Raw genomic sequence first — 27,671 nt, 5'->3', positions numbered from 1 at the left:
ATTATCAGGCATGCTATTGAATGCTGTCTTACTGGAGAAGCACATTGCCATGGTATTTCCATGGCACAAATGTTACTTGCCACTTTCAATGCCTACCCCACTTTTGAACTTTACAGTCTTTTAACTTGGGCTTCATTATCAATGGATTGAACTGAATAGTCACTCATGAAAATCGCCACTTCTGACTCTGTCGTGGGGGTGCTGATAATGAAATAGATGTTGATATTGTGCATAAGCAAATGAAAGCATCTTCCTTTGTACTCAGTATGACTTCAAATAAATCACCATCATAAAAGCTGGAGATACATGGCATATTGAGGGGGTGTTTCTCTATCATAGACAACTGCCTTCCAGTAGGGTGACACATTAAACCCTAACCCATCTAAGGTGAATATAGAACTTAATCGTACTATATTGGTACACAGGGACATTCAATTAGCATGTCAGAGTAAGTTATCTTTCATTATAATGTTGTTAATTGTGGAAGCCGACTGGTTTTCCTCAGCTGCCACAATTCACAATTATTAGGTGGAAAATGCTTTGGAATATCATTTCTAGAGGAATAGAGTATAGGAGCAGGGATGTGATGTTGAGGCTCTATAAGGCGCTGGTGAGACCTCACTTGGAGTACTGTGGGCAATTTTGGTCTCCTTATTTAAGAAAGGATGTGCTGACGTTGGAGAGGGTACAGAGAAGATTCACTAGAATGATTCCAGGAATGAGAGGGTTAACATATGAGGAACGTTTGTCCGCTCTTGGACTGTATTCCTTGGAGTTTAGAAGAATGAGGGGAGACCCCATAGAAACATTTCGAATGTTAAAAAGCATGGACAGAGTGGATGTGGCAAAGTTGTTTCCCATGATGGGGGAGTCTAGTACGAGAGGGCATGACTTCGGGATTGAAGGGTGCCCTTTCAGAACAGAAATGCGAAGAAATTTTTTTAGTCAGAGGGTGGTGAATCTATGGAATTTGTTGCCACGGGCAGCAGTGGAGGCCAAGTCATTGGGTGTATTTAAGGCAGAGATTGATAGGTATCTGAGTAGCCAGGGCATTAAAAGTTATGGTGAGAAGACGGGGCAGTGGGACTAAATAGGATAAAATGGATCAGCTCATGATAAGATGGTGGAGCAGACTCGATGGGCTGAATGGCCTACTTCTGCTCCTTTGTCTTATGGTCTTATGATCTTGGAATATATTAAGTGTCATATTAACACAAGTTTTATTTTTTCTTACAATCACCTTTAATTGATGACCCATTCTAGCGAATGGAACTGCCTCAGTCTTGTTCACTGGAGGTGGGGTGGGAGTTAACAGAAAATCAGATGGAAACACTCTCTCATTTTTTTAAATATCTTCAGTAAGCCTTCCTAAAAATTGCAATATAGAAGTGTTAAACGTGAAGAGTGGCAAGAGGTTTGATTGTTGGGCTTCAGATCACTTCATTTATCAAGAAAGGTTGGAAAACGAAATCTGCTTCCAACAACAGAAGATGATTGAGAAGGGATGTTTTAAAATGAGATGGGATAGTTATGTATAACTGCTGCCAAAATAAGATAAATGATCACAAATTGGAGAAGTACAACAAACTGTGCTTGAAGACTGTGTTCAACTAGCAAGAGAAAATCTGCAGAAGCTGGAAAACCAAGCAACACATGCAAAATGCTGGAGGAATTCAGCAGGGCAGGCAGCTTCAATGGAAAAGAGTAAACAGTCAACGTTTCAGGCCGAGAACCTTAAACAGAGCTGGAGAAAAAAGATGAGAAGTCAGAGAAAGAAAGTGTGGGGGGGAGAAGGGGGGGAAGGGGAGGAAGAAATACAAGGTATACAAGAAAAGCATCATCTTGAGAGCAGATGCGACAGAGACTGAGGAATTGAGAGAAGGAGATAGCATCTGCTAAGCAAGAGATTGCCAATCACAATGTTTCTTCTATTGAAGTGCTTAACTGGTAGGGAGTTTTGTACTTATAATTGTAAGTGTTTGGCCCAGAATATACCGGCAAAATAAAGGTAAATTTACTTAGAAGTAATATTTGAAAATCTTTCTGGCAATTTGTGGAAATGAAAATCATGTGCAAATCATGAATTTTGCTTTGCTATTTTGTTTCTTTCTTAATGCCAGATTCTCACTATCCACCATTTCTAAACAATGTAGGACAGTGGCACAGCTGGTAGAGCTGTTGGCTCAGAGCTTCTGAGACTATCGGTTCTGCCTATGTGGCGTTCACCTGCTCTTACAGATGCATGTCACAAAGAGGTGCTGATTGGAAGGTTAATTGGCCACTATTAATTGCCATGGAGTGTAACTCCCGAGTGAGAGAATCGGGAGGGGATTTGATAGAAATGTTTGGAAATTAAAATGGGTAGGATTTGTATAAAGAGCTACATGTGGACTCGTTTCTGTGTTTTATGTATTTATTTACTGAGATACAGCGTGGAATAGGCCCTTCCAGCCCTATGAGCCACGCTGCCCAGTAATCTCCAGGTTAATCCTAACCCAATGATGGGACATTTTATAATGATCAATTAACCTACCAACTGATGAGTGGTTGGACTGTGGGAGGAAACCAGAGCACCTGGAGGAAACCCACACAGATACAGGGAGAACGTGCAAACTCATTACAGGCAGAGTTGGCAGGAATTGAACCCAAGTCGTCTGTACTTTAAGGTGTTGTACGTGCCACTATGCTACCGTGCCACCTTAAGGTCATACCTCTATGACTTACTAGCATGCATATATGGGTTAATCCAGAAATTACCATGTGCAGCTTAAAATATTTAAAAATCTTCTGCGAACGTTCATCTCTTTTCTTTACAATGTTGCTATCAATATAAATCATGACCTGTGACTGTTCACACATGAATCATCAAGGTCATAGATAGGGTGAATGTACAAAGTCTTTTTAATATCGAATACTTTAGCATTAATACCTCCTTGTGCAGTTGGATCCTCAAATTCCTCACTTGCAGACCCCAGTCAGTTCAATTTGGCAATGACATCTCCTCCACAATCTCTATCAGCACAGGTGCACCACAAGGCTGTCTGTTTAGTCGCCTTCTCTAGTTACTTTATACTTAAGTCTGTGTTGCTAAGCACAGCTTCAATCCTATATTCAAGTTTGCTGAAGACACCACTGTCATTGACTGAATCAAAGGTGGTGATGAATCAGCATATAGGAGCGAGATTAAAATCTGACTGTGTGGTACCACAACAACAACCTCTTACTCATTGTCAGCAAGAGCAAGGAGCTGATTATTGATTTCAAGAGAAGGAAACCAGAGGTCCGTGAGCCAGTCCTTCGTGGAGAATCAGAGATCGAGATGATCAGCAACTTTAAATTCTTCGGTGTTATCATTTTGGAGGTCCTGACCTGGGCCTAGCACATAAGTGCAATTAGGAAGAAAGTACAGCAGCGTCGTTACTTCCTTAGGAGTTTGCGAAGATCTAGCATGACATCTAAAGCTTCTACAGAAGTTTCTACAGAGGTGTAGTGGAGAGTATATTGACTGGCTGCATCAAAGCTTGGTATGGAAACACCAATGCTGTTGAACGAAAAATCAGACAAAAATAGTGGATACGGTCCCATCACAGGTAAAGAATGGTTTGGAGGAAAATGGGCCAAACTGAGCAAATGGGACCAGCTTAGATGGTCATCTTGGTTGGCATGGATGAGTATGGGACCAGCTTAGATGGTCATCTTGGTTGGCATGGATGAGTTGAGCCAAAGAATAATAGTCCTTAAATTTCAATTGTTAAAAGAGATAAGCTATGAGTTCCCTTGTTCATTAAGACCACAAATGCTCAATTAACAATATCAGTTCCACATTTAGTAATTCACATGCAAAGACTTTTTTAAGTTGAAGTGTTATGCAAAACCTTTGACTCCTTGAGCATCTTTCCACTTCAGGTATGTTTTTATTCATAACCCACAGCAGTGTTTTAATTATTTTGGCTTTTCAAAATTCTTCTGGGTGATTACCTGTTTTATTCTCTGTCAATCTGAGTATATTGAAAACTCTGCCTGTAACTCAGCACATTTCAAGTGAAATGGGGGACTGATGAAGGGCCTTAGCCTGAAACATCGAGTTTTTATTCCTCTGGATAAATGCTGCAGTGTGATCTGCTGAGTTTCTCCAGCATTTTGTGTGTGTTGCACAAATAAGCTTCTGCATTTGGTATCTTAAGTTGATGACTATACACCAGTAATACCTTGTTGTTTATAAAGAGTTTTATAGGTATTAGTTTTCCAAACCCAAGATCTAAAAGCTAACAAGGTGCTTACTGAAATTTCACTAATTTTCTTATCTTCAACAGTGACTTTGACAGGAAACTATGGGGACAGTCATTTTCAGCCACTATAGTTGTAAATTGATTTATTTAACTGTTTGTTTTATATAATTGAATGAATTTATTGACAGAAAGATATAAATTCCTAAATTTTCTGCATTTCTTTATAATTTCTCCTTTCATAGAACATTGGAAGAAAATGTGTATAAGATCTCTCTATCATTGGCTCAGCGTTACAATATCCCCCTGTGGGAACTTTACATGACACATTTGGAATTCCTTTTCACAGATAGTGGGTAAGTAGCTATAAAAACTTATCAGTGCATTCATATTAATGTCTCATTCATTTCACATAATATTTAGGCATAATTCTCAATGTTCATTTGCCGTGAAGAAGAAATGATAGCAATTCCAGAGATTGGATAGATGGGATTTTACACTCAGATGCAACACTGAGCTCACTGCTTAAGTCCAAAGTAAATTTAGATTTGTCTTTTACAGTCTCCTACTCCCTCACTGAGAACTTCTTCCCCAGAACTCTTACCATGATGTCGAAGCACAGACAGTTATATGAGATTCATGCTGCAAGGCTTCAGAAGCTCAAGGAAAGGCTGAAGGTGGTTCTGAGCAAAGCCCCGAATGAGATGGACTTTTACACTTGATTTATTGACAAACAAGCTTTCCTTCAGGACAGAGGAAGACTTAACTTTAGAAATCATCAGTGTGACAGATTGACAAATAAGGCTTTAGGGAGCAAAGAAACTGCAGGTTTCGCTTCCCAGTAGAGACTTGTGCTAAAAATGTCCACACAAAGCATTTTCTTGTAGGAGTTGCTGTAAAGCAATCAGCAGCAAGGATTAGCTCAATTTTTTTTATGGAATCCATACAGAATTGTAATATTTTACCATTAGCCTGACTGACAACAACAAACTTGGCTTAGACTGGGGAGCAAAACCTCTGATCTTTTATGATGCTTTTCAAGATTCAAAGTTGTTTATTGTCATTCTGCAGTACCTACGTGTAAAGGAGAATGAGATGATCGTTACTCCAGATCCGATGCAGCATTAAAAAAAAACACAGCATACAGAACACAATATAAAAATGCAGTAATTATATATATATGACTAGTTTAAATACATAGTCTGATCGTATGTGCTTGAAGTAACAGGAGTATCTGTATATAAGGTGTAGTGGGGTGACTTAATAGGTGGAGGTGTTGATCATTCTGATGGCTTGGGGGAAGTAACTCCTTTTGAGTCTGGTTGTCCTGGTATGGTTGCTGCATAGCCTCTTCCCTGATGGGGACAAGGCACATAGGCCATTAGTAGGGTGGGTGGGATCTCTTTGGGAAACATTTTACCCACAATGTAATTAGGGAGAAATGACTGCTATAATTTCATGAAATGGCTCATGTGTCAAGAGTAGGAGATAACATGGAGTGATTGTTAAAAGGATTAATTTCCAATAAATTATTCTAACTTTACAATGGGTGATTTAACTAGCATTAATGGATACCTAGTCTGTGCCGATGGTGTTGTGGCATCCACACCCGGACTTCGGAGTAAGAGGTCCCAGAATCGAATCCAGCCGGCTCCTTGCACAAGTTCTGCCTGTGCTGGACTGAGCGTCAACCTAAAAATTCTGCCTCATCAAACAGACAGATGCTTAAGAAACAGCTGGCCGATGCGCTAAAGAAGATGTGGGGAGGAACTTTATGGATAACTAGTTTAGCTTGTGGAAATGCACTGAAGCTCATCTTCTCTATGCAGTAGATGGTCATAACAAATAAGCAGGTTAGAACTGAAAGGACTTAACAAAAAAACGTACATTGAAACTATCAGCAGTGCAGCAGTTAAAACATTTGCTCTCAAAAATTCACTCCATATTGGAGTCACAGGCATCAATTTGCTGAACTGTACTTGTGGCATAGTTTGCTTAGTGTTGTCTCCATACTGATGTCTCCATCTTGTTTATTTAAAAATTTTAATTGCAAAATCTAATCACTGAAGCCTACATGGAACCTTTTGTTCTTAATTTCAGGCTTTCAACTACAGAAATTGAAAGTCGAGTCTTGATTCTTAACCTTTTCGACGTATTGAAAAGCAAGCCAGAAGCATTTCATGAGCACATGACAAAATATGTCTACCCAGCGATTGATGGTATGGATCATATCCGATTGCTTTATTATTTCACTCTACTGGAAAGCTGTGGCTGTGCTGAATTGATGAAACAACCCATCAAACCAGACACTCATATAAAGTTGCTGAAAAAACTCAAGGTCATTGCTCCAGGTAGGGGTACTTGGCTTTTCAATGGTTCATTTATTTATCTATATTATGTAGTCACAGGGCTTTTGTTAGATGTTTTATTACGTATTATTAGTATGTATAATTAAGAGGCTCGAGAGAAATAAGTCATCAATAAAACTTTCTAAGTATTCATTTAGGACATCGCCTAACTTCTCCAACTTCAGGTGCATGGTTCTTCTTTTACCCCGATCGGTCCTACATTCACTCTAGTCATCTTTCTGTTCTTTACATATATGCAGAATGCCTTGGCGTTTCCCGTTATCCAACTCACCAAGCCGATTGAATCATAGAAAGCTAAGGCATGGAAACATGCCCTGCAGCTCACCTAGTGCGTGCCAATACATTAATCTGCCTAGTCCCATTTACCTGCACCCCTGCATATCCCTCCATACCCCTCCTATCCATGTACATATCCAAATTTCTCTTGAATGTTGAAATTGACCCTGCATCCGCTACTTGCGCTGGCAGCTCATTCTACAGTCTTGCCATTCTCTGAATAAAGAAGTTCCCCCTCATGTTCCACTTAAACTATTCACTTTTCACACTTAATCCATGACCTCTAGTTCGAGTCTGTGGAAAAAGCCTGCTTGCATTTACACTATCTATACTCCTGATAATTTTGTATACCTCTATTAAATTTTACCTCAATCTTCAACTTCTAGGGAATAAAGTCCTAACCTATTGAACCTTTTCCTATAACTCGGGTCCTCAACTCCTGGCAACCTCTTTGTAAATTTTCTTTGTACTCTTTCAATCTTACTTACATCATTCTTGTAAGTAGGTGACCAAAACTGCACACGATTTTCCAAATTTGGCCTCACAAACGTCTTATACAATTTCAACATAACATCCCAAGTCCTGTACTCAATACATTGATTTATGAGAGCTAACATATCAAAAACCTTTCTAAATGACTATCTACCTGTGATGGGACTTTCAAGGAATTATGGATCTATATTCCTTGTACTCCTCAGTGTTCTACCGCTCACTGCTTAAGACCTGACTGGTCCTTCCAAAGTGTAACACCTCACACTTGTCTGTATTAAATTCCATCTGCCATTTTTCAGTCCATTCTTGATGTCATCCGCAAATCTGCTGATCCATTTTCTCACATTATTATCCAAATATCGATGACAAGCAACAATGGACCCAGCGGCACACTAGTCACAGGCTTCCAGTCGGAGAGGCAGCCATCTACTACCACTCTCTGGCTCCTTCCGCGAAGACAATGTCTAATCCAATTTACTACCTCATTTTGAATGCCAAGCAACTGAACCGTCTCATGTCTCCTTCTAGTTCTCCTGAGTCCCATCTTCAGCTGCTTCCTGGCTACCTAGTAACTCTCAAGAACTCTGTCTGATCTTTGCTTCATAAAACTTAAATATGCTTCTTTCTTCCTCTTGACTAAATGTTCTACTTCTCTTGTTAGCCATGTTTCCTTCATCTTACCATCCTTTGCCTGCCTCGGTGGGATAAACCTATCCAGAACTCCGTGCAAGTGCTCCCTAAACAACCCTCACATTTCCATTGTACACTTCCCCGTGTTTATCCTCCTAAGATCCTGCTTAAGCAGCATCATAATTTGCACTCTCCCAGTTTAATACTTCTCCATAACTTCTGCAACCAACACTTGTCCAAGTCTGTGCTAAACGACAGATATTTAATAGGTAAAAGTGAGGTGCAATACTTCATACAAAAAAGGCTAATTTTCATGTAGAGGAGGTCTGTTTAAATAGTCAAGTAAGAAAAGGATCCAAGGATATGCATTTAATAATTATTAAATAATCAAGATTAAAAAGGGTATTTAAAGCAACCACTATCACAGTTTTGAATAAAAGGTACAATGTTTATATACTTAGATCACATTTAGTGGAATACTACTCATCACATAATTCTCATCTTCATTTTCCATTAAAAGCCATACTGCCACTGGAAAGGCAGAAGTAAGAGTTAAAAAAGAAACCAAACTTGAGAGGTTTCAGTCATTAGGAAAGAGCAGGGGCCCACTTCTGGAACATTCAAGGCTGAAGACTGAGCTAACAGTGGTGCTGAAATCTGTGTAATTCATTATTTTTGTTACTTTGTTCAGAAACTGAAGATACCAAGTGGATTATTATGCATTCAGAGTTTATTTAGGATAACTTGAATGTTTGTAGATGACTGAAAATATTATTTTTAAATATGTCTCATTCTTATTAATAAGGTCATATGATAAAATTCTATTTGTAAAAAGTACTTATTTGTTCCTTTTGTATGCTGACTTCATTTCATTTGTTCTTTATTAGACCTTAATTATAAGAAGCTGACAGATGGAAACACTGATCCTTTGGAATCATTGGAACCAGTTCTCACTAGCCAGAATGTTTTATCAATTTCCAAACTGGCTTCTAAAATTCCTGGGAAAGATGCTATAATGCTCTCTCCAAATCTCATCTATGCTACATGGCTTTGTAAACTTTTTTGGATTGGAGATTTCCAGCTTATTAAAACACCACCACAGACAGCAACCGAATGGTTGCATGCATATGATACATGTGCAAAATATTTTGACAGGCTTTCTCCTGCGAATATTATTGAATTTGTGGATGACATCACCTTCTCTGCTAATGCTGTAAACAAGGTACTTAAAAATGTTTTTTTTTTGGATACAAGAGGGGAATCAAGTTTTCTTAAAACTAAACTTATACGTGGCAGTTGTAGCATGATATGCAATTCAAACAGTGGCAGAACTAATAGAAAGTGTTCATTTCTAATTTCGGCACTGTATAATGACAAATCAAGGCATGTTTTCCCACAGACTAACCCGTAACCATGTCAAGACTTCTACCTATCAACTTTGAATGTTACTGTAAGATCCACTGAGCTGATTTAGCACAATTTGACTACAACTGGAGGTTGTGGGTTAAGGGTGAAAGGTGAAAAGTCTTAAGGGGAACATGAGGGGAAACCTCTTCACTCAGAGGGTCATGAGAGTGTGGACAAGCGGCCAACAGAAGAGCCAGCTGCCAGGAAGCTTGATTTCAGCGTTTTAAGAGATGCTTGGATAGGTACATGGATGGTAGGGATATGGCGGGCTATGGTCCCAGTGCAGGTTGTTGGGAGTAGGCAGTTTAAGTGGCTTGGCATGGAGTAGATGGGTCATAGGTCTTACTTCTGTACTGTACTTTTCTATGACTATGATTCTGTCTCTAATCTTTAGAATGTTAAATTTTAGTTATTTAAGATTCATATGAGCAAATAATCATTTTGGCATAAGATAGAAGCTGAAATATCAAATATTTTACAAGCATTTATCATTGTCACATGTACCAAAATATGGCGAAAAGCTTGTCTTGCCTACAGTTCATATGGATCAAATGATTACACAGTGAATTAAGGTAGAACAAGATAAAGTAATAACAATATGAAGTCTAACAGAAACAGAGTAAACAGTGAATCAGACAGACAGACATAGACAGAGTACATCGAGAGGGAGCTATATGATGTACTGAGCTGTATTTACAACTCTGCTGTTTTTTGTTGTCATTGCAGAGCAGTTGCCATGTAAAGCTGTTATGAATCCAAATAGGATGTTTTCTATGGTGTATCAATAAAAGATGGTATGGGTCAATGGGGAAATGCCAGATTTCTTTACCCTCCTGAGGAAGTAGAGGCATTAGTGAGCTTTCCTTCCGGTGTCATATAAGTGGTTGGACCAGCAGGGGCTGTTGGTGATGTTCACTCCTTGAAACCCTTTCAACTTCAACACAATGATGTAGACAGAGGCAAGTGCACCACCCCTTTTCCTGAAGTCAATGTCAGCTTGTTTGGGTTGTTATTGAGGGAAAGATTGATGTCATGTCACCATGTTACTAAACTCTCTATCTCTTTCTTAGTACAAATGTTTCTAAGTACATTTTCCCATTCTCAGACTTGTCATTTGAGATATGACCCACTACGATGGTTATTACCTGCAAATTTGCAGATGGAACTAGGGCAGAGTCTGGCCAGGAGTTTATATGGAGTAGAGTAGAGGGCTGACAACATAACCGTATGGTGCACTTGTATTTAGAATAATTATGGCAAAGGTGTTGCTACTTATCCTTACTGATTGTCATCTGTTGGTTGGGAAGTCAAGGATCCCGTTGCAGTGGAGATGTTGATTCCCAGGGTCTCGAGTTTGGTGATGGGTTTGCTTCGAACAGAAAGCAGATCATGGCTTGATATGTGCTGAGGAACTAAATTACATCTGCTTTTTCTTTCACTGCTATGCATTTGAATTTTTTTTTTCTTTCTCAAAACACGTGACTATTTTAGACTGTTTAGGATCATTCTAAAAATTATATTGAACGCTTCCTACCCATGTGGAAATCTGAATTCCATATCTAGGACATACAAGAAAATATAATTCCCCAAGCAATGCTTGAGAGTTCTGGGGAAAATTAATTACATGCCATTTCCCTGGGAGTCACCCCCCATCCTTACAATTTCTACCATCTTACCTCCCTCCACCCCATACTGAAAATACTGGTCCATGATCTTTTCTTCACAGGCTTCAATTCCCTTTTACTTTTACCCTCTTCCACCACAACTCCTGATCTGTGCTACCTTCCAAGAGGGCTGATCGTGACCCTCATTTTTTATTTTCTTGTCCCTCCAAAAAAATGTTGTGCCAAATATGCGCACATACCCTTGAACCTATGATTTAATCACTGGCATTCTGAGTGTTTCCCCTTAGAAAATAATAAAGCTATGGGATTTAATATAGGGTTGGAACACGTGACCACTACTTGGAAGGTTCTCACCAGCAAATATTGACTATATTGAGCACATCTGAATATTACAAGGCCCTGTCAACAACATCACATGTTTGACAGAATTTGGCAGTGACTCTTTCTAGAATTTCCATGCCGTTCTGGCTTTATTATTGAGCACAGGAAGTCACCGTGTCCAGCATAGATGCCAGCATTAAAGCACTGTCTCAAAAATAATAGTTTCTCAAATTGATAAGCAATGCAGGCAGACAAATTTCCTTTAATAAAGAATGAGAAGAAAATTCATTATAGAAACATTACATATTTTGTAAGCAGCAAAATGTTTAATAAACCACTTTTTGAATTTTAATGTAGAGATTACAACTTTGCAGTGTTAAACCTAATAACATAATGTGATTATAATCTGATGTTTCAAGTCAATCAAATATCTTTTAATAAGATTATACAATGTTGTTTCAGCAAAGTTTTTAATTGTGGTTCCTGATAGGTTGATAACATTAATCTATTCAATATTCACTGGAAATTGACAATTTTGATTTTTCTTGGAATGTGCCAATCATTTATTTTTATGTATACTGCCAGTATTTATTGATTTAAAAATCCAAAAAAGGATGTTACTACACAATTAATAATCCTACAGGCAAACAGCATATTCAGTGGTGGTACAGTGCCTGAAAGCTGCCCCTCAGCTTCAGCAATCCAGGCTTAGCCCTGACCTCCAGTGCAGTATGTGTAAAGTTTGCATGTCCTCCCTCAGGCCACATAGGTTTCCTCTGCATTCTCTAGTTTACTCCCATATCCCAAATAGATGGTGTAGTGTGTTGATTGGCCACAATAAATAGTCACAGGTGGGTAAATGAGTGTTAATGTCTGTGAACCATTGGTGGAAATGTAGAGAGCATAAAATGGGATTAATACAGCTTATTTTTAATGTTCAGTATGGGCTGGAGGCCCTACTTCTATATTCTCTGACTAAATAGAGAGCAAACACGTATATTAGGCCAATAAAACTACATTTGTTACTTCTTCAGCTAGGTATTGGGTGATGGATGAACTATTGTGTACTTTGTCTCAGAAATGTGGGAGAGATGAGTGTTGCTCAGAGCTGTAATGGAAATTTAAAGATATATGGACAAGATTGCTACTCTGCTTTTCATCAGCTGTCTGAAAGTACTGTAGATTGGTTTAGAAAGCAGGTCTTTCCGTTCATCACTGTCTTGCAAACAAATAATGGGTTTCTCAAGCTGTGGCTGTCATTCACCCAGCTCACCACCACCTCTAGTTCATGCCTGGAGTTTTACTCAGTCAAAGACCACATGACTCCAACCTGCCTTGATGTGTCTCAACAACTGCTGATTTGTTTTCTGAATCCTCCACCGTGCTGTAATCGCTTTATGATCAACTGCCTCTCTCCCATTCTGTCTGTAAATAAAACTTGTTTCTTACTAAAATATGCAGCTACTAGGAAACTTTAAAACATATTTCATTAGATTGGATTTCTTTAGTGGATATATGAATCAACCCATCCAATTTAACCCCCTCTTAAACTGACAGAAATCTAGGCAAATGTCTTGTATGAATTTTCCTCTATTTACTACGTTGGCTGAAACAGTAAAGCAGCCTGTTACCAGAACAACTCAGTGTTTGAAATGGGCAGTTCATTAAAGATTAGCTTTATTTGTCACATAAAATCAAAACATTGAAATATGAAGTGAATGTGCTGCTTTGTTTCAATGACCAACACTGTCTGAGAATGTGCACAAGTGTTGCCATGTCTCCTAAGCTAACATAGCACGCCTACAACTTACTAACCATTACTTTTATGTCTTTGGAACAAACTGGAAAACCCATGCAGTCACGGGGATAACATACAGTACGTACTCCTTACCGACAGGGGCAGGAAGTAGACCTGAGCTGAAAACATTCTACTTTGGAGAAGTACGTGATACACAGCAAGATACTTAAGAAGCTAATTGTTTTTGTTTGTGGAAATTTAAATCTCCTGCATGAAAGTATTTTTCTCATTGTGTTGGAAAGTGATTGGTTGATGAAAGCAAGAAAAAAAACCAGCAAAACAAAAACTACTTGACACAGATGTTTGAACTTTACCTGTGTTGTAGGGCAGGACTTTAATGGAATGAGACACCACCCATGTGGATTTCATTCAAGCCAGCGAAGCATGTGCCTTCCGTTCCAAAGACAATGACATTCATCAGTAGAGTTAAGTGGATGCCTATGGGCAGGTTATATATATCAGTGTTTATACACCTACAGATGGAAAGCATGTATGGATTATCTGGGGGCATATAGAAATCTAGTCATTGTGGAGGTGGGAGCTCATTTTCCTCTTGTGAAGGTTTGCTGACCCGGCTATGGTGCAGTGTTTGCTGGCAGAGTTTACAATTTCCAGTGCAACAAAGGCAGAAGCCACTCAAGGTATGAGTGAGACAGTGAAAATGTTAACATCTGTAGTCCAATCTTGGATTACTGCCATTGTGTCTTTGGATTCCACTGTTGGTGAGGGATCAGTGAATGCTATGGCACCCTGTCAATCTGACCTTTTGGGAGTTAGATGGTGCTCACCACGGGGGAGTGGAACTGCCACTTTGGAGCACAGATCAGCTGGCAGTGCATTTGATCCCTCCGATATGAGAACAATTGTGTGAAGCTTTGTTTTCTGTATGGATTCAGCTTGCTGCCATCATGACACTAGATTCTGCTCTTGGCAGGACTTTGGAAGTGTCATGTCCTCCAGCAATTTGTCCTGCAGCAGACTGCTTGGCTGGCTCAGGCCCTTTCCAGGGAGAGGGATAGTGACTCTGTATAATCCAAAACAGCATTCATCTCACATATGATGGGATTTGTTCTTCCAGCATTCCAACAGTGTCCTTACAGTTCACTGTCAGCCAGCCAGCACAGATTGCTGCCCCTTGTGGTGAGATTTTAGGCATTTGGTCCAAATCTGCATGTGGCTATCTTGAACAGCAACCAAAATGCTCAATTGTTCCATGTGAACAACTATCTACCGGGGAAACCTAGAAATAATAGGGCAGACTTGTGGAGAATAGGCAGCATGGTTTTAGCCTTGGCTGTACGCATAAAAAAATGTTTGTTATGCTAACTTGATTCTTGATTCCACCTTCCATGATTGTGCAGAGGATCAATGAACAGGACTGACAGTATATAAATTGTTTTACCCTGACGATACTGGCTTTGTTATATTAGCATTTATATATGCGTCGTGTGTCACAGGAAGGTCAATATTGGTGCTTATCCCAATTTCCAATTAAGACTGATGAGGAGCGACCTTCCTGACCTACTGAAATGCTTGCATTAAGGAAACTCTGCCGTTGAGAAGGGAAGAAACAAAATGAATGACTGTACAAGACAGTAGTAGAGTTCCAGCTGTTGGTGATATGTGGTCTAGAATCCACCTTGCATGTTGTGAAACCCAAGCATGATCTACCTTTGTCATTCCAGATGCTGTAGGTCTAGGTGTCTTCCAGTGATTATCAAGACCACAGTGTATTTGCATTTCCTAACAGCAACTGGGATTGGCTTTGTGAGGGTTGATAAGAAAAATCAGGGAGTCAAAATGCGTAATTTTCATTTGGTGTTCGAAAACTTGTGGGACTCAAAGTGATTGGAGCTGAAGCCTCAACTATTTATTGTTTGTATAAAATAATATGTCAAAAACACCATCTCCACTTACAGCTGTTGACACTTCACACACTCTTGATCTTTTCAATGATTTCAAGTTCCCTGGCCTCGATCATCTTATTTTCACTATGGATGTCCAGTCTTTATATGGCTCCACCCCACCAGCAAGGCCTCAAATCTCTCCATTTCTTTCTGGACACCAGACCCAGCCAGTTTCACTCCATCACCACTCTCCTCCGTCTGGCAGAACTGGTCCTCACTCTCAATAATTTCTCTTTCTGCTCCTCCCACTTCCTTCAAACAAAAGGTGTAGACATGGGCACTTGCATGGGTTCCAGCTTTACCTGCCTTTTTATCAACTAGGTGGAACAATCTATGTTCCAAGCCTACACTGGTATCACTCCCCACCTTTTCCTACACTACATCGACAACTGTATTGGTGCTGCTTCCTGTAGCTGTGCAGAAGTCGTTAACATTGCCTCCAACTACCACCTTGCCCTCAAATTTACCTGGTCCATTTCTAACACTTCCCTCCCCTTTCTCAATCCCTTTGTCTCTATCTATGGAGACAGCCTGTCTACTAATAAAATTTGTAAGCCTACTGATTCTCACGTCGATTTCTCGAACTTCTGGTAATGCCCCACCCCCCCTTCACCATCCCCATTTTTTTCTCTCTTTCTCTCTTTATTTCTTTATCTCTCTACTGTATTTATTTCTCTATCTCTCTATTTCTCTTTCTCTCTCTATCTCCTTACCTGCCCATCATGTCCCACTGGTGCTCCTCCCTGTTCCCTTTCTTCCATTGCCTTCTGTCCTCTCCTATCAGTTTCCCCTTCTCCAGCCCATTATCTCTTTCCCAGCTCTTTACTTCACACCGCCTCCTGTCCTGGTTTCACCTATCACCTACTGCCTTGTCTCTTCCCACCTTCTTACTCTGACTTCTCATCTTTTTTCTCCAGTTCTGATGAAGGGTCTTCACCCGAAACATCAACTGTTTACTCTTTTCCATAGGTGCTACCTGGCCTGCTGAGTTCCTCTTGTTTAGCTATTGAACTTAACAGTTTCTGACAACCTCAAACCCCCTCCACCTTTTTCATACCACTATCTGACTGTACCTTTATTTTCTTTTCCTCAAAGTTCAAAGTAAACTTATTATCAAAGTACAGAGATGGCACCATATACTACCCTGAGATTCATTTTCTTGTGGCCTCCTTCGTAATCCAAGAATATAATCAAAAAACTGCACCCAACAGGGCAAACAACAAATGTGCAAAAGACAACAAATACAAGAGAAAAAAATGAAATAATGATCATAAATAAGCAATAAATATCAAGAATATGAGATGAAGAGTCTTTGAGTCTATAGATGTGGGAACATTTCAGTGATGGGGCAAGTGAAATTATCCCCGCTGGTTATTTTTGAAGTGATTTATTTTCCTGACACTCTAATACAGGCATTCCATCTCTCGATTACATCGGTCTGTTCATTTTACCATTTCTAATGAAGAATCCATCTTCCAAAATTTCAGCTCTGTTTTCTCCGATGCCTGACCTGAACAATTCAAGGACTCTGGGGATACATGGAAAGCAATGATCAGCTGTGATCTAATGGAGTAATAGAGCAATCTGAAGCAGTCATCTGGCCTTGTCTTGCTTCCACTTAATTTGCAAGATTTTGCTGCATACAGAACATAGGAACAAAGCACGAAACTCTCTCTAAAACTGTAGTATTCCTTGAGCAATCTAGACAGCTGAATCTTCCAAGGAGAATGGTTTATCACTTTCCATTAAAGTACCTTGTGGCCATGGCTGTAATTGCTTGTACCCATTACTCATTCATTGTGGAATGAGCCTGGAATGGAGGAATGAGCATTCATCTCCTAATATAGCAATCTCTTTTTGTCTTTGTATACAATCCAAACATTCAGAGGTGTTGGCCTTTGCAGTTCATATAGCACGGCTCAAATGCATTAGATTTCTCATTCCCTGAATGTTCAAGTGCCATGCAATCTGGGCACATTCACAGCCCAGAATGTATGCTGCTTGCTCCTTGAAGAGAAGGAGGTAACCTCTTTCTTTCACTGATGAATGTATTTGGTTAATACCTCATGCAGCTGTGTTCTATGACATAGTATATGAGACACACCTAAACTCTCCATGGCTAACTAGTTCAGGATAATAGTGACTTCTAACCAGACCAGTTGATTGTCATGATAGTCAGACATCCTTATTGTTGTTAGTCAGGCATCTTTGTTGACAAATTACAAAGATCACTTGCTTTGGATTCTCCTTCAAATTGCATTAGTTGTTCCAATAATTTCTTCGAGTATGTACCTTCCCAGCCTTCCAAGAAAGATCTTGCCTTGAGATTTTCTCTTCCTGTTTTTTGTTATGCTGGAGAAGACCACTAAATTTACAAAAGGAAACTTTCATCTTTGGTTTCAGCATAAGTGCTACAAGCTGTCCAGCAAATCTTCTCGGCACCAGTAACACTTTGCTCCAGCCGATGGATACAAGAAAAAACAAGTTTTGCATCAATTACTTGCAAGTAATTGATGATTCCATTAAAGAGTGCAGGTGCAGGTACTTATCCCTGATGTCCAGACCTTATTTCCTGTGAGTGGGCCACTCTGAGTGTTAATTACACATACATGAATCAGTTTTATAGAGAGGTGCCAGTGGGGTGTAGCGGGAGAATTGACTTCACCCTGAGTGTTCTGTGCTTCTTGCAAATCTGTGGCACAGCAGCACACAATTGAAAGCCACATTTCAATTGATTGACGTCATTAGATCAAAATCATCTTTCATAATAAAGCAAGCAATTGAGCTTCGATTCTGTGCTATTTAATAAAATTATTTTATGTTCTCTGATTGGAGATATATCTCTAATAATGTTATTATTGAATTACATTAATAGCTTTTAAGTTTTTGCACTAAATTAATTCCAGGCAAGAAACTGAAGTTGTATATTATGTTCTGCAGAAATATACCAACACATTGAAATAAACATAAGCAGTTTCAAATGCATTTCCCCCATTTTTATTGTGAAATCTAAATATTGAAAGAAAATTCCAAATTGGTTTGACACAAACTATTCACACAATAATTTACAGTTCAAATTTACCTTAACACTGAGAAAGAAATCCTCGATGCAACAATTTGTTGCCAGCGTCTTTTTTAATTTATGGAGAGAGTGTCCTTGCACTTCTGTCATTTTGATACTGAGTGGACCTTAAATACTATATCTGTTTTATGTTTTTAGCTGAATGTTGAAACTAGGTTGGAGATTTCTAAAAGAGCGATGATAGCAATCAAACAGATCAGTGAGAAGCGGCAGAAAAAGTCTTTGGAAGGCAACGTCCCACCTGCATTTAATTCCCAGGGCAGCAATGAAGAGGCTTTGACTCATCTACAGCAATCGCTAGCTCATCTAGAAACGCTCAACCACAGTTTTGTACACTCCCTGAAGGCCAGCAACCAGGTAAAGCTAATCTTGCCCTTCTCAACCAACTGCACAATGTTTACTTTCCATAAAGTATAAATTACTGGCATCTACAAGGCAGAATCTCTAATCTTTTTTTTGTGCTTAAAATAAGGCTGATTAGAGCCAATAGATATCTTTCATATATTTATTTTAAACAGCAATAGCTTTACTTCCTGGATAGCCATAACATGAGATTTGTGAGGTGCTTTTTTCCATTTTTTTCCCTTCATTTCCATGTTAAACAAATTCCCATTAGCTATAATTTATTTCATTACTGGTTTGATGTCCTGTTCTCTTAATAATTAATGCGTCTGTGATTATATTCAACACCATCATTTTCATGGTAACAAATCTGAGTTCAATATTCTTTTCCTTCAGTGAGTTGCCCAGTTCATCCTTTTGATGTGCTTCACTGCAGTAAGAATTATGTAAACTGGTGTGCAGTTTCTACTTATCCAATAATTGATTTGGTGCCTCATTGCTCTTTTCTTTCAGTAGCCGTCATTATGCTTTATGGTCAAAAGAATATCTTTGCATGCAGACTGTTCATATGTATGCAATTAGCCACTCTCATTTGTGATGAAGGTTGGTAATTGATGCAGTGTGCACCTACCTGTCAAATTGTCCAGTAGGCTTCATAGTTCCTTTGAGATGAATAAAAACTGTATCACATTTATTTCATTGAGTACTTCTCCGAAGTTGGGATTGATCCTAAAACAGCATAACATCATGGAAAGGACTCTGACAAATTTATCAAAGTTCATTAAGGATGTTTTTTTTAGTGGCAAATTTGTGTTGTTGTGTACTGTTTATTAGAAGTTTCTCTTAGTCAGGAGTGTACCAGGAGAAAAGAAATGGTGAAAACTGGAGAAACAAAAATGTTAGATATGTAACAGATCCATTAGTTTCTGAGAAGATGTCTGAATATTTTGAATATAAACCTGAAATTAAAACTTAAAACTGATGAAACTTATGATTTTTTTTTCCATTTTCAGAGCTTATTCCAAAAGTACTATCATTTGTATGACCTTTCAAGGTCTGAGAGCACTAAGCTGCATGATCTGGCAGTTACTATGGTTCTTGATGGACAGTCCCTTGATATGATGCAGCAGTTGTTGCTGGTTGCCGTAGAATCTCAAGGCATATCACCGAAAGCTGTTGTACAAGATGCTGTGCAGAAGGTTATAAATTTGCTAAGGTAGGCTTGCACTCCAGGTTTTGAATATTAGTATTGCTGGGCTTGGACCATTTCCTTGCCTTGACTCAATGATCTTGAACAATTCTCATAATTTTCATTTGTACTGAATAACAACACACTTGTATTAGAACAAGGTAGGATGTAGGTGTTATATTATTTGTTTTAAATCATAATTTTGCTTTACTTCTCTGTTGTGCCATTTAATGATCATTCTTTGACTTGTTGAATTGTCTGAACATTTTCATATCAGTGCCCTGTGACTAGTGCTTAAAGAAGAAGCCCAAAGTTTAAGCTAAAATTGCAGTTCTGTCCCCTTCTTCAAGACCTTCTCATTAGTGAAAATAATCCAACATCAACCTTGTTAAGCCCCCTTCGAAATCTTTATGATTCTTTTATCATTCAGCAAGGAAAGCTGGTGCAAAGCATTGTGTCTCTCTTGATGGGACAGCCCTATCATTCCAGGAATTATTCTGGTGATTCTCCTTTGGATTCCCTCTATTGTTACTATACCTTTATAGTAACCAACCTGTATGCAGTATTCCAAATATGGCCTTACCAACACCATGTACAATTACAACAAAACTTCCCTGTTTTAAGCTCTAACTCCTTTGCAATGAAGGCTAAAATGTTATTTGCTGTCTTAATTACTTATTGGATCTGCCTGATAGCTTTTTGTGATTCCACACCGGAGCACCTAGACCCCCCTCTCTTACATCACTCATTTGCAGTCATCCAATATTTTATAGGGAATCCTCCTTTGTGCGTCCACCTCCAAGCAAAGAAGAATTACAAAACCATTAACAGCAGACAAATGGGAAAAGTTGGTTACTGTGGAAGTTAGTAAAATGGCCATATAATTTCTGGTGTCAGATTGCTCAATTAAGAGCCAGGTGCCTGAGGTGCTAAAAATATATAATTCGAAACAGCAATCACATCTGTCACATGGGCTGCTACAGCTCGATTCCTCTTCTTCTAATAAGCCTAGGACTACCTGACCTTTGGATACATGTTGGTAGCTGGACTAACAAAATGCTCAATTTATACCATTATTTCCTGTGCTTGAGTGGCATACGGTAGACCATGTTTTTTTTTAATTGTATTTTGTTGTATGGGGTTCCACTGAGCACTTTAAAAATTAATATAATGTAGTCTTGTCAGTAAGTATTCAATGGCTAGTCAGTGGAAGAAGATAGATTTAACATTAAAATTTGTTGTACTGTATATCCAGTTAAAATCTTTTTTATGTTAATTCTAGCTAATAATTACATTTACATTTGCACCTATTCTCCTCACTTCTGAGGGACTGCATACAACTATTTGTACTCGTACGGACAAAACTACTCCTTTGCTTTTTCTATTCTGAAGCCATTTTTCATTTAGAAACTCGCATTCAATAATTTTCTTCATGAGGCTCTAAATCACTATGATCAGCTATCTGTATTTCTGGTTTAGGAAAGGCTAGAACTTGTCGCCAGCAGTGAGCCACTTGTGCATTCTATTGACCCACCTTCTCAGAATCTGGTTTCTTACCACTGGCGTAAATCGTGGAATGTTGTTTTGTTGCTGCAGTACATTGCAAAACATTAAAAAAATGGTACATTACAAAAATAGTGCAAAAGACAAATAATGAGGTAGTGAATTTACTCCTTAAATGTATTCTCCTCTTTTGCCAAGTCTAGTGCAACATCAAGTTGAGTAAGAGAGGTGCAAGCCCTGTTTGAGAAAGAAATGTTGAGCAAACTAAACTGACTGCTCATTAACCTACAACCCAGATGTACTGAAAGTCAAACATGTCAAAAAATTTGGTGCTTTTGAATGTCACAGAAGCCACTAGATACAAAAAAACTAATGTTGTTTTTTTAAACAAATTAACACTGAAGTTAAGAACATTCTAACAATTTAGAACACATATTTAAAATAATCCAGGAGCAGATGAGCCTGCGAGTGTAGGCCAAGCCTCTGGGATTACCAAACACTTCTGAACTTGATTATAAATCCCAAGCAGAGTGAGAGGTTATCAGGATGTGTTGAGCACAGGCATAGGTTTCCAGAAGGTGCTGATGCACGCTCTGCAGCAAGCTGGCCTCTCTACAAAATTGCTGGCTAGCTGTCAGTGTAATCCTCCCCAGTGTATCTCTCAAATCAAATGAACAGAGCTAAATTTCTTGCCCAAGGTTGGATTTGCCACAGGTTTAACTGACTGACTTTCTATATAAGAACAGGGGGAATTGTAGCAAAGAGCACCAACTGTGTAGCACTGGAATCCTAAATTTGGTGTCAATTACATATGTGGAGAATTACTGCTAAATCCATGTGGAGCTGGTAGCATTTTCCAACAAGAAATGGCCTGTTATGTATGCACCTGGCAATTGTACATTATGTCCAAAGTATACTGACCTGAGTTGGTTAGTTTGTTTTACTTTTCATCTCTGTTCAAGGTGAATAACAATTCCCCATAACTTTTAAACGTGGACAAAGTGTGGGTCACTGTCTGCTCTCTAAAGGACATTATGATCAACCTAGTGGATGATTTTTCTCCTTCCTTACATAATGGTTTGGTATGATTACACAGACATCTGTCATCCTTTGCTCTTTCACTCAAGTGTTTATTACATGAAACTTAATTACAAGTCACAGCAGGCTGTTGGCTAGCTTTCCTTCCAGCACAGGCTGCTTTGTAGCAATTAGGAATGTTCCTGTAGAAGGGTTGCTCAGCAAGGAGGAGAGCACAACTTAATACTTGAACAGTCGAACCTACTTCGGCGTAATATTTACTGTATCTTCCATTTGTTAGAACAATCCTGAAACTTACAGAAGATCCATTTTGTTATAAACCTGATCTTTATTTTAATGCCTTATAACTAACACTTATCTAAAACAATCCAATTGACTCTCATTAATAGCCTTCTGAGGCATTGTTACACATTTGCAATTTTTTTCAATGCAAAACAGCAAAACATTATTTCCTGAACTCTCTTTTATTAGGCTTAGTTCAAATTCTTGAATGATGTTGTTTCGTTCTAGGTTTCTCAATGAACTGGGAAATAATTCTAATTGATTTTACCCATTCCCTTCACAATATGGACATATATTTATAGGTTGCAGTTGACCAAGATAGGTTGAAGGTTCTGCTGACTTTCTCCGTTGTACAGTTGGAAAATTTCTAGTTTAAATGCTGATCAATTTTTTCCTACAGTGCAGCAATATTCCACTCCTGTTTGCTATGTGAGATTTTACTTGTATAGAGTCAATTTTCAGCTAATGTTCAAAAGTGTTTAAGGGATACTTCAGATAGATAAAACATTCCATGAATATTTATTGTTATTTGAAATATTTTAAAATAGCATGTTAGAATAAATACACATCATTTATATTTCAGCACAATGATTTTGCTTCCAAAGAGGAGCACTAAGACTAAATCACCAATGCCATTATTTATAGTGCCATAATTTCTGTGCTTCATCTAGAAGTCACTTGCTATATCTGGAAATTTAACTTGTTGAATTGGCACTCACCATATTGGGACTTACTTTCTCAACCTAATACAGCTTTGAAATGCAAAATTGTGTTCCCAGCACATTTTTAAAATCTTTGCTTTGTTGTTTGCAACAATTTAGAATGGGCATGAGATTGAATATTTTAGTTAGACTTCTACAAGCAGGAGATGGTCAGTTATTAATTTATTGAGGGGAAATAGTAATTAAGAAACAAACGCTTTAGTTCTGAAGTAACAATAGAGTGATGGTAATACTCAGTAGATCAAAAAGCATCTGCAACAAGAAGCAGAATTAACATAAGACCATAAGACATAGGAGCAGAATTAGACCATCTGGCCCATTGAGTCTGCTCCGCCATTCAATCATGGCTGATCCTTTCTTTCTATCTCTTCCTCAACCCCAGTTCCCAGCCTTCTCCCCATAACCTTTGATGCCATGTACAAACAAGAACCTATCAATCTCTGCTTTACATACACCCAACGACCTGGCCTCCACAGCTGCATGTGGCAACAAATTCCACAAATTCACCACCCTTTGTCTAAAGAAATTTCTCCGCATCTCTGTTTTGAATGGACCCCCCTCTATACTGAGGCTGTCCTAGTCTCTTCCGCCATGGGAAACATCCTTTCCACATCTACTGTGTCTAGGCCTTTCAACATTCGAAAAGTTTCAGTGAGATCCTTCCCCTCATCCTTCTGAATTCCAGTGAGTACAGACCCAGAGCTATCAAACAGTCTTCGTATGATAACCCTTTTAATTCCTGGAATCATCCTTGTGAACCTCCTCTGGACGCTCTCCAATGCCAGCACATCTTTTCTATGATGAGGGGCCTGAAACTGTTCACAGTACTCAAGGTGAGGCCTCAATAGTGCCTTATAACAGGCACCTAATTAATTAGCTTGTTTATTTCGGCTTTTTTCTTAAAGATGTGCTGGATGCATTCTGGCTACTGCTGCACTGCTGCATTCTTCGCAGCCCGGTATCGGTCCACGGCTCGGAGGTTGGGGACCACTGCCTTATAAAGCCTCAGCATTACATCCTTGCTCTTGTATTCTAGACCTCGTGAAATGAATGCTAACATGACATGTGCCTTTTTCACCACCAACTCAACCTGCAAGTTAACCTTCAGGGTGTTCTACACAACGACTCCCAAGTCCGTCTGTATCTCAGATTTTTGGATTTTCTCCCTGTTTAGAAAATAGTCCACACATTTATTTTTACTACTAAAATGCATGGCCATGCATTTTCCAATGTTGTATTTCATTTGCCACTTCCTTCCTCATTCTCCTAATCTGTCTAAGACCTTCTGCATCCTGCCTGTTTTCTCAACATTATAGGTTGAAATAAAGATCTGCAGCTGCTGGAAATCTGAAACAAAACCAGAAAATACTAAAGACATTCAGCAGGCCAGGGCATGTTTTAGAGAAGGGAACATAGTCAATGTTCTGGTTCAATTAACCTCCTTCGGCGGAAGGTGAGAAATCAAGTGTTGAAGTTGCAGACATGGGAAGTGGCTAGGGTGGGATCTGTGGGATGGAGACCATCGATCCAGGTATGTAATCGCCACTGGCATTAGGGGGAGAGAAAAGAAACACGTGCAGAATATTGTAACTGCTGCAAACCTGAAACAATAGAGAACTCTGTGTATACCCTAAAGATCAAACAGCATCTATAGAAAAATGTAATTGGTTTAATAATGTCACATATAGGAAAGGCCAGGTGATGCAAATTTCAAAGCTTTATAAATACCCTGACTCCTCAAACCTTGTCCCATCAATCAGCAGCCATGGGCATGAGTAGAAGAGTTGGGATGCTAGTTGGGATATGTTGGCGAAGCTTCATTTGGAGTATTGTGTTCAGTTTTGGTCACCTATGTGCAGGAAACATGTGAATAAAATGGAACATAGAAACATAGAAAACCTACAGCACAATACAGGCCCTTTGGCCCACAAAGCTGTGCTAAACATATCCTTACCTTAGAAATTACCTCAGGTTACCCATAGCCCTCTATTTTTCTAAGGTCTATGTACCTATCCAGGAGTATCTTAAAAGATCCTATCGTATCTGCCTCCACCACCATCACCAGCAGCTCATTCCACACACTCACCACTATCTGCATAAAAAAACTTACCCCTTGACATCTCCTCTGTACCTACTTCCAAGCACCTTAAAATTGTGCCCTCTCGTGCTAGCCATTTCAGCCCTGGGAAAAAGCCTCTGATTATCCACATGATCAATGCCTCTCATCATCTTATACACCTCTATCAGGTCACCTCTCATCCTCCATCTCTTCAAGGAGAAATAGCCAAGTTCACTCAACCTATTCTCATAAAGCATGCCCCCCAATCCAGGCATCATTCTTGTAAATCTCCTCTGTACCCTTTCTATAGTTTTCACATCCTCCCTGTAGTGAGGCAACCAAAACTGAGCACAGTACTCCATGTGGAGTCTGACCAGGGTCCTATATAGCTGCAACATTACCTCTCGGCTCCTAAACTCAGTCCCATGATTGATGAAGGCCAATGCACCGTATGCCTTCTTAACCACAGAGTCAACATGCAAGATCCCTCTGATCCTCCACGATGCCAAGAGTCTTACCATTAATACTATATTCTGCCATCATATTTGACATACGAAAATGAACCACCTTACACTTAACTGGGTTGAACTCCATCTGCCTCTTGTTCCCAGTTTTGCATCCTTTCAATGTCCTGCTGTAACCTCCAACAGCCCTCCATACTATCCACAACATCCCCAACCTTTGTGTCATCTACTGACCCATCTCTCCACTTCTTCATCCTGGTTATTTATAAAAATCACGAAGAGTAGAGATCCCAGAACAGATCCCTGAGGCACACCACTGGTCACAGACCTCCATGCAGAATATGGCCCTCTACAACCACTCTTTGCCTTCTGTGGGCAAGCCAGTTCTGGATCCACAAAGCAATGTCCCCTTGGATCCCATGCCATCTTACTTTCCCAATAAGCCTTGCATGGGGTACCTTATCAAATGCCTTGCTGAAATCCATATACACTACATCTGCTGTGCTCCCTCCATCAATGTGTTTAGTCACATCCTCAAAAAATTCAATCAGGCTAGTAAGGCAGGACCTGCCTCTGACAAAGCCATGCTGACTATTCCTAATCATATTATGCCTCTCCAAATGTTCATAAATTCTGCCTCCCAGGATCTTTTCCATCAACTTACCAACCGCTGAAGTAAGACTCACTGGTTTGTAATTTCCAGGGCTATCTGTACTCCCTTTCTTGAATAAGGGAACAACATCCAAAACCCTTCAATCCACCGGATCCTATCCCGTCCCCATTGACGATGCAAAGATCATCGCCAGAGACTCAGCAATCTCCTCCCTCACCTCCCACAGTAGCCTAGGGTACATCCTGTCCAGTCCTGGTGACTTATCCAACTTGATGCTTTCCAAACGCTCCAGCACATACTTTTTCTTAATATCTTATGCTCAAGCTTTTCAGTCTGCTGTAAGTCATCCTTACAATTGCCAGATTGCAACATCCTTTTCCGCAGTGAATACTGAAGCAAAGTAATCATTAAGTGCCTCTGCTGTCTCCGGTTCCATACACACTTTTCCACTGTCACACTTGATTGGTCCTATTCTCTCACTTCTTATCCTCTTGCCCTTCACATACTTGTAGAATACCTTGGGGTTTTCCTTAATCCTGTCCGCAAGGCCTTCTCATGGCCCCTTCTGGCTCTCCTAATTTCATTCTTAAGCTCCTTCTTGCTAGCCTTATAATGTTCTAGACCTCTATCATTACCTAGTTTTTTGAACCTTTCGTAAGCTTTTCTTTTCTTCTAGACTAGATTTACAATAGCCTTTGTACATCACAGTTCCTGTACCCTGCCATCCTTTTCCTGTCTCAGTGGAACATACCTATGCAGAACTCTACGCAAATATCCCCCGAACATTTACTACATTTCTTCCGTACATTTCCCTGAGAACGTCTGTTCCCAATTTATGCTTCCAAGTTCCTGCCTGATAGGTTCATATTTCTACGTACTCCAGTTAAACACTTTAAAAGGGTATTGCCAGGACTTGGGGACCTGAGTTACAGGGAAAGGTTGAATAGGTTAGCAGTTTATAGGTTAGGTTGGGTTGAGTGGGTCTACAACGAGAGGTCATGGGTTAAGGGTGAAATCTGAAATGTTTAAGGGCAACATGAGGGGTAATTTCTCCCAGAGGGTGGTGAGAGTGTGGAGTGAAATGCCAATGCAGTGATGGATGTGCGTTCAATTTCAGTATTTAAAAGGAAGTCTTATTGATGCATGGATGGGAGAGGTATGGAGAGCTATGGTTCAGATGCAGGTCAATGGGAATAAGCAAATCAATGATTTGGCACACACTAGATGGGCCGAGTGTCCTGTTTCTGTGCCATAGTGTTCTACAGCTCTAACTACATATCGAGATACAGTAAAAAGTGAAAAAGGATTTCACTGTCTGAATAAACT

The 27,671-nt window shown here is 39.4% G+C and overlaps 1 protein-coding gene across 3 annotated transcripts in view; it reads left to right on the top strand.

Moving 5' to 3' along the window:
• nbas (NBAS subunit of NRZ tethering complex) overlaps positions 1-27,671 on the top strand; it is a 304,149-nt gene that overhangs the window by 207,030 nt on the left and 69,448 nt on the right. For all 3 annotated transcript variants that reach the window (XR_011885018.1, XM_072251277.1, XM_072251278.1), the window contains 5 exons: positions 4,472-4,582; positions 6,327-6,577; positions 8,881-9,215; positions 18,272-18,490; positions 19,489-19,691. Coding sequence is in view for 2 of the 3 variants with exons in the window: in XM_072251277.1 (XP_072107378.1) it covers positions 4,472-4,582; positions 6,327-6,577; positions 8,881-9,215; positions 18,272-18,490; positions 19,489-19,691 (1,119 nt within the window). In the remaining variant the exon portion in view is untranslated. The remainder of the gene's footprint in view (positions 1-4,471; positions 4,583-6,326; positions 6,578-8,880; positions 9,216-18,271; positions 18,491-19,488; positions 19,692-27,671) is intronic.

This window comes from Mobula birostris, chromosome 2 (genome assembly GCF_030028105.1).
Source record: "Mobula birostris isolate sMobBir1 chromosome 2, sMobBir1.hap1, whole genome shotgun sequence".
Classification (NCBI taxonomy): domain Eukaryota; kingdom Metazoa; phylum Chordata; class Chondrichthyes; order Myliobatiformes; family Myliobatidae; genus Mobula; species Mobula birostris.
Note: the sequence above shows the minus strand (reverse complement) of the source record. Positions and strands in the feature narration are given on the sequence as shown.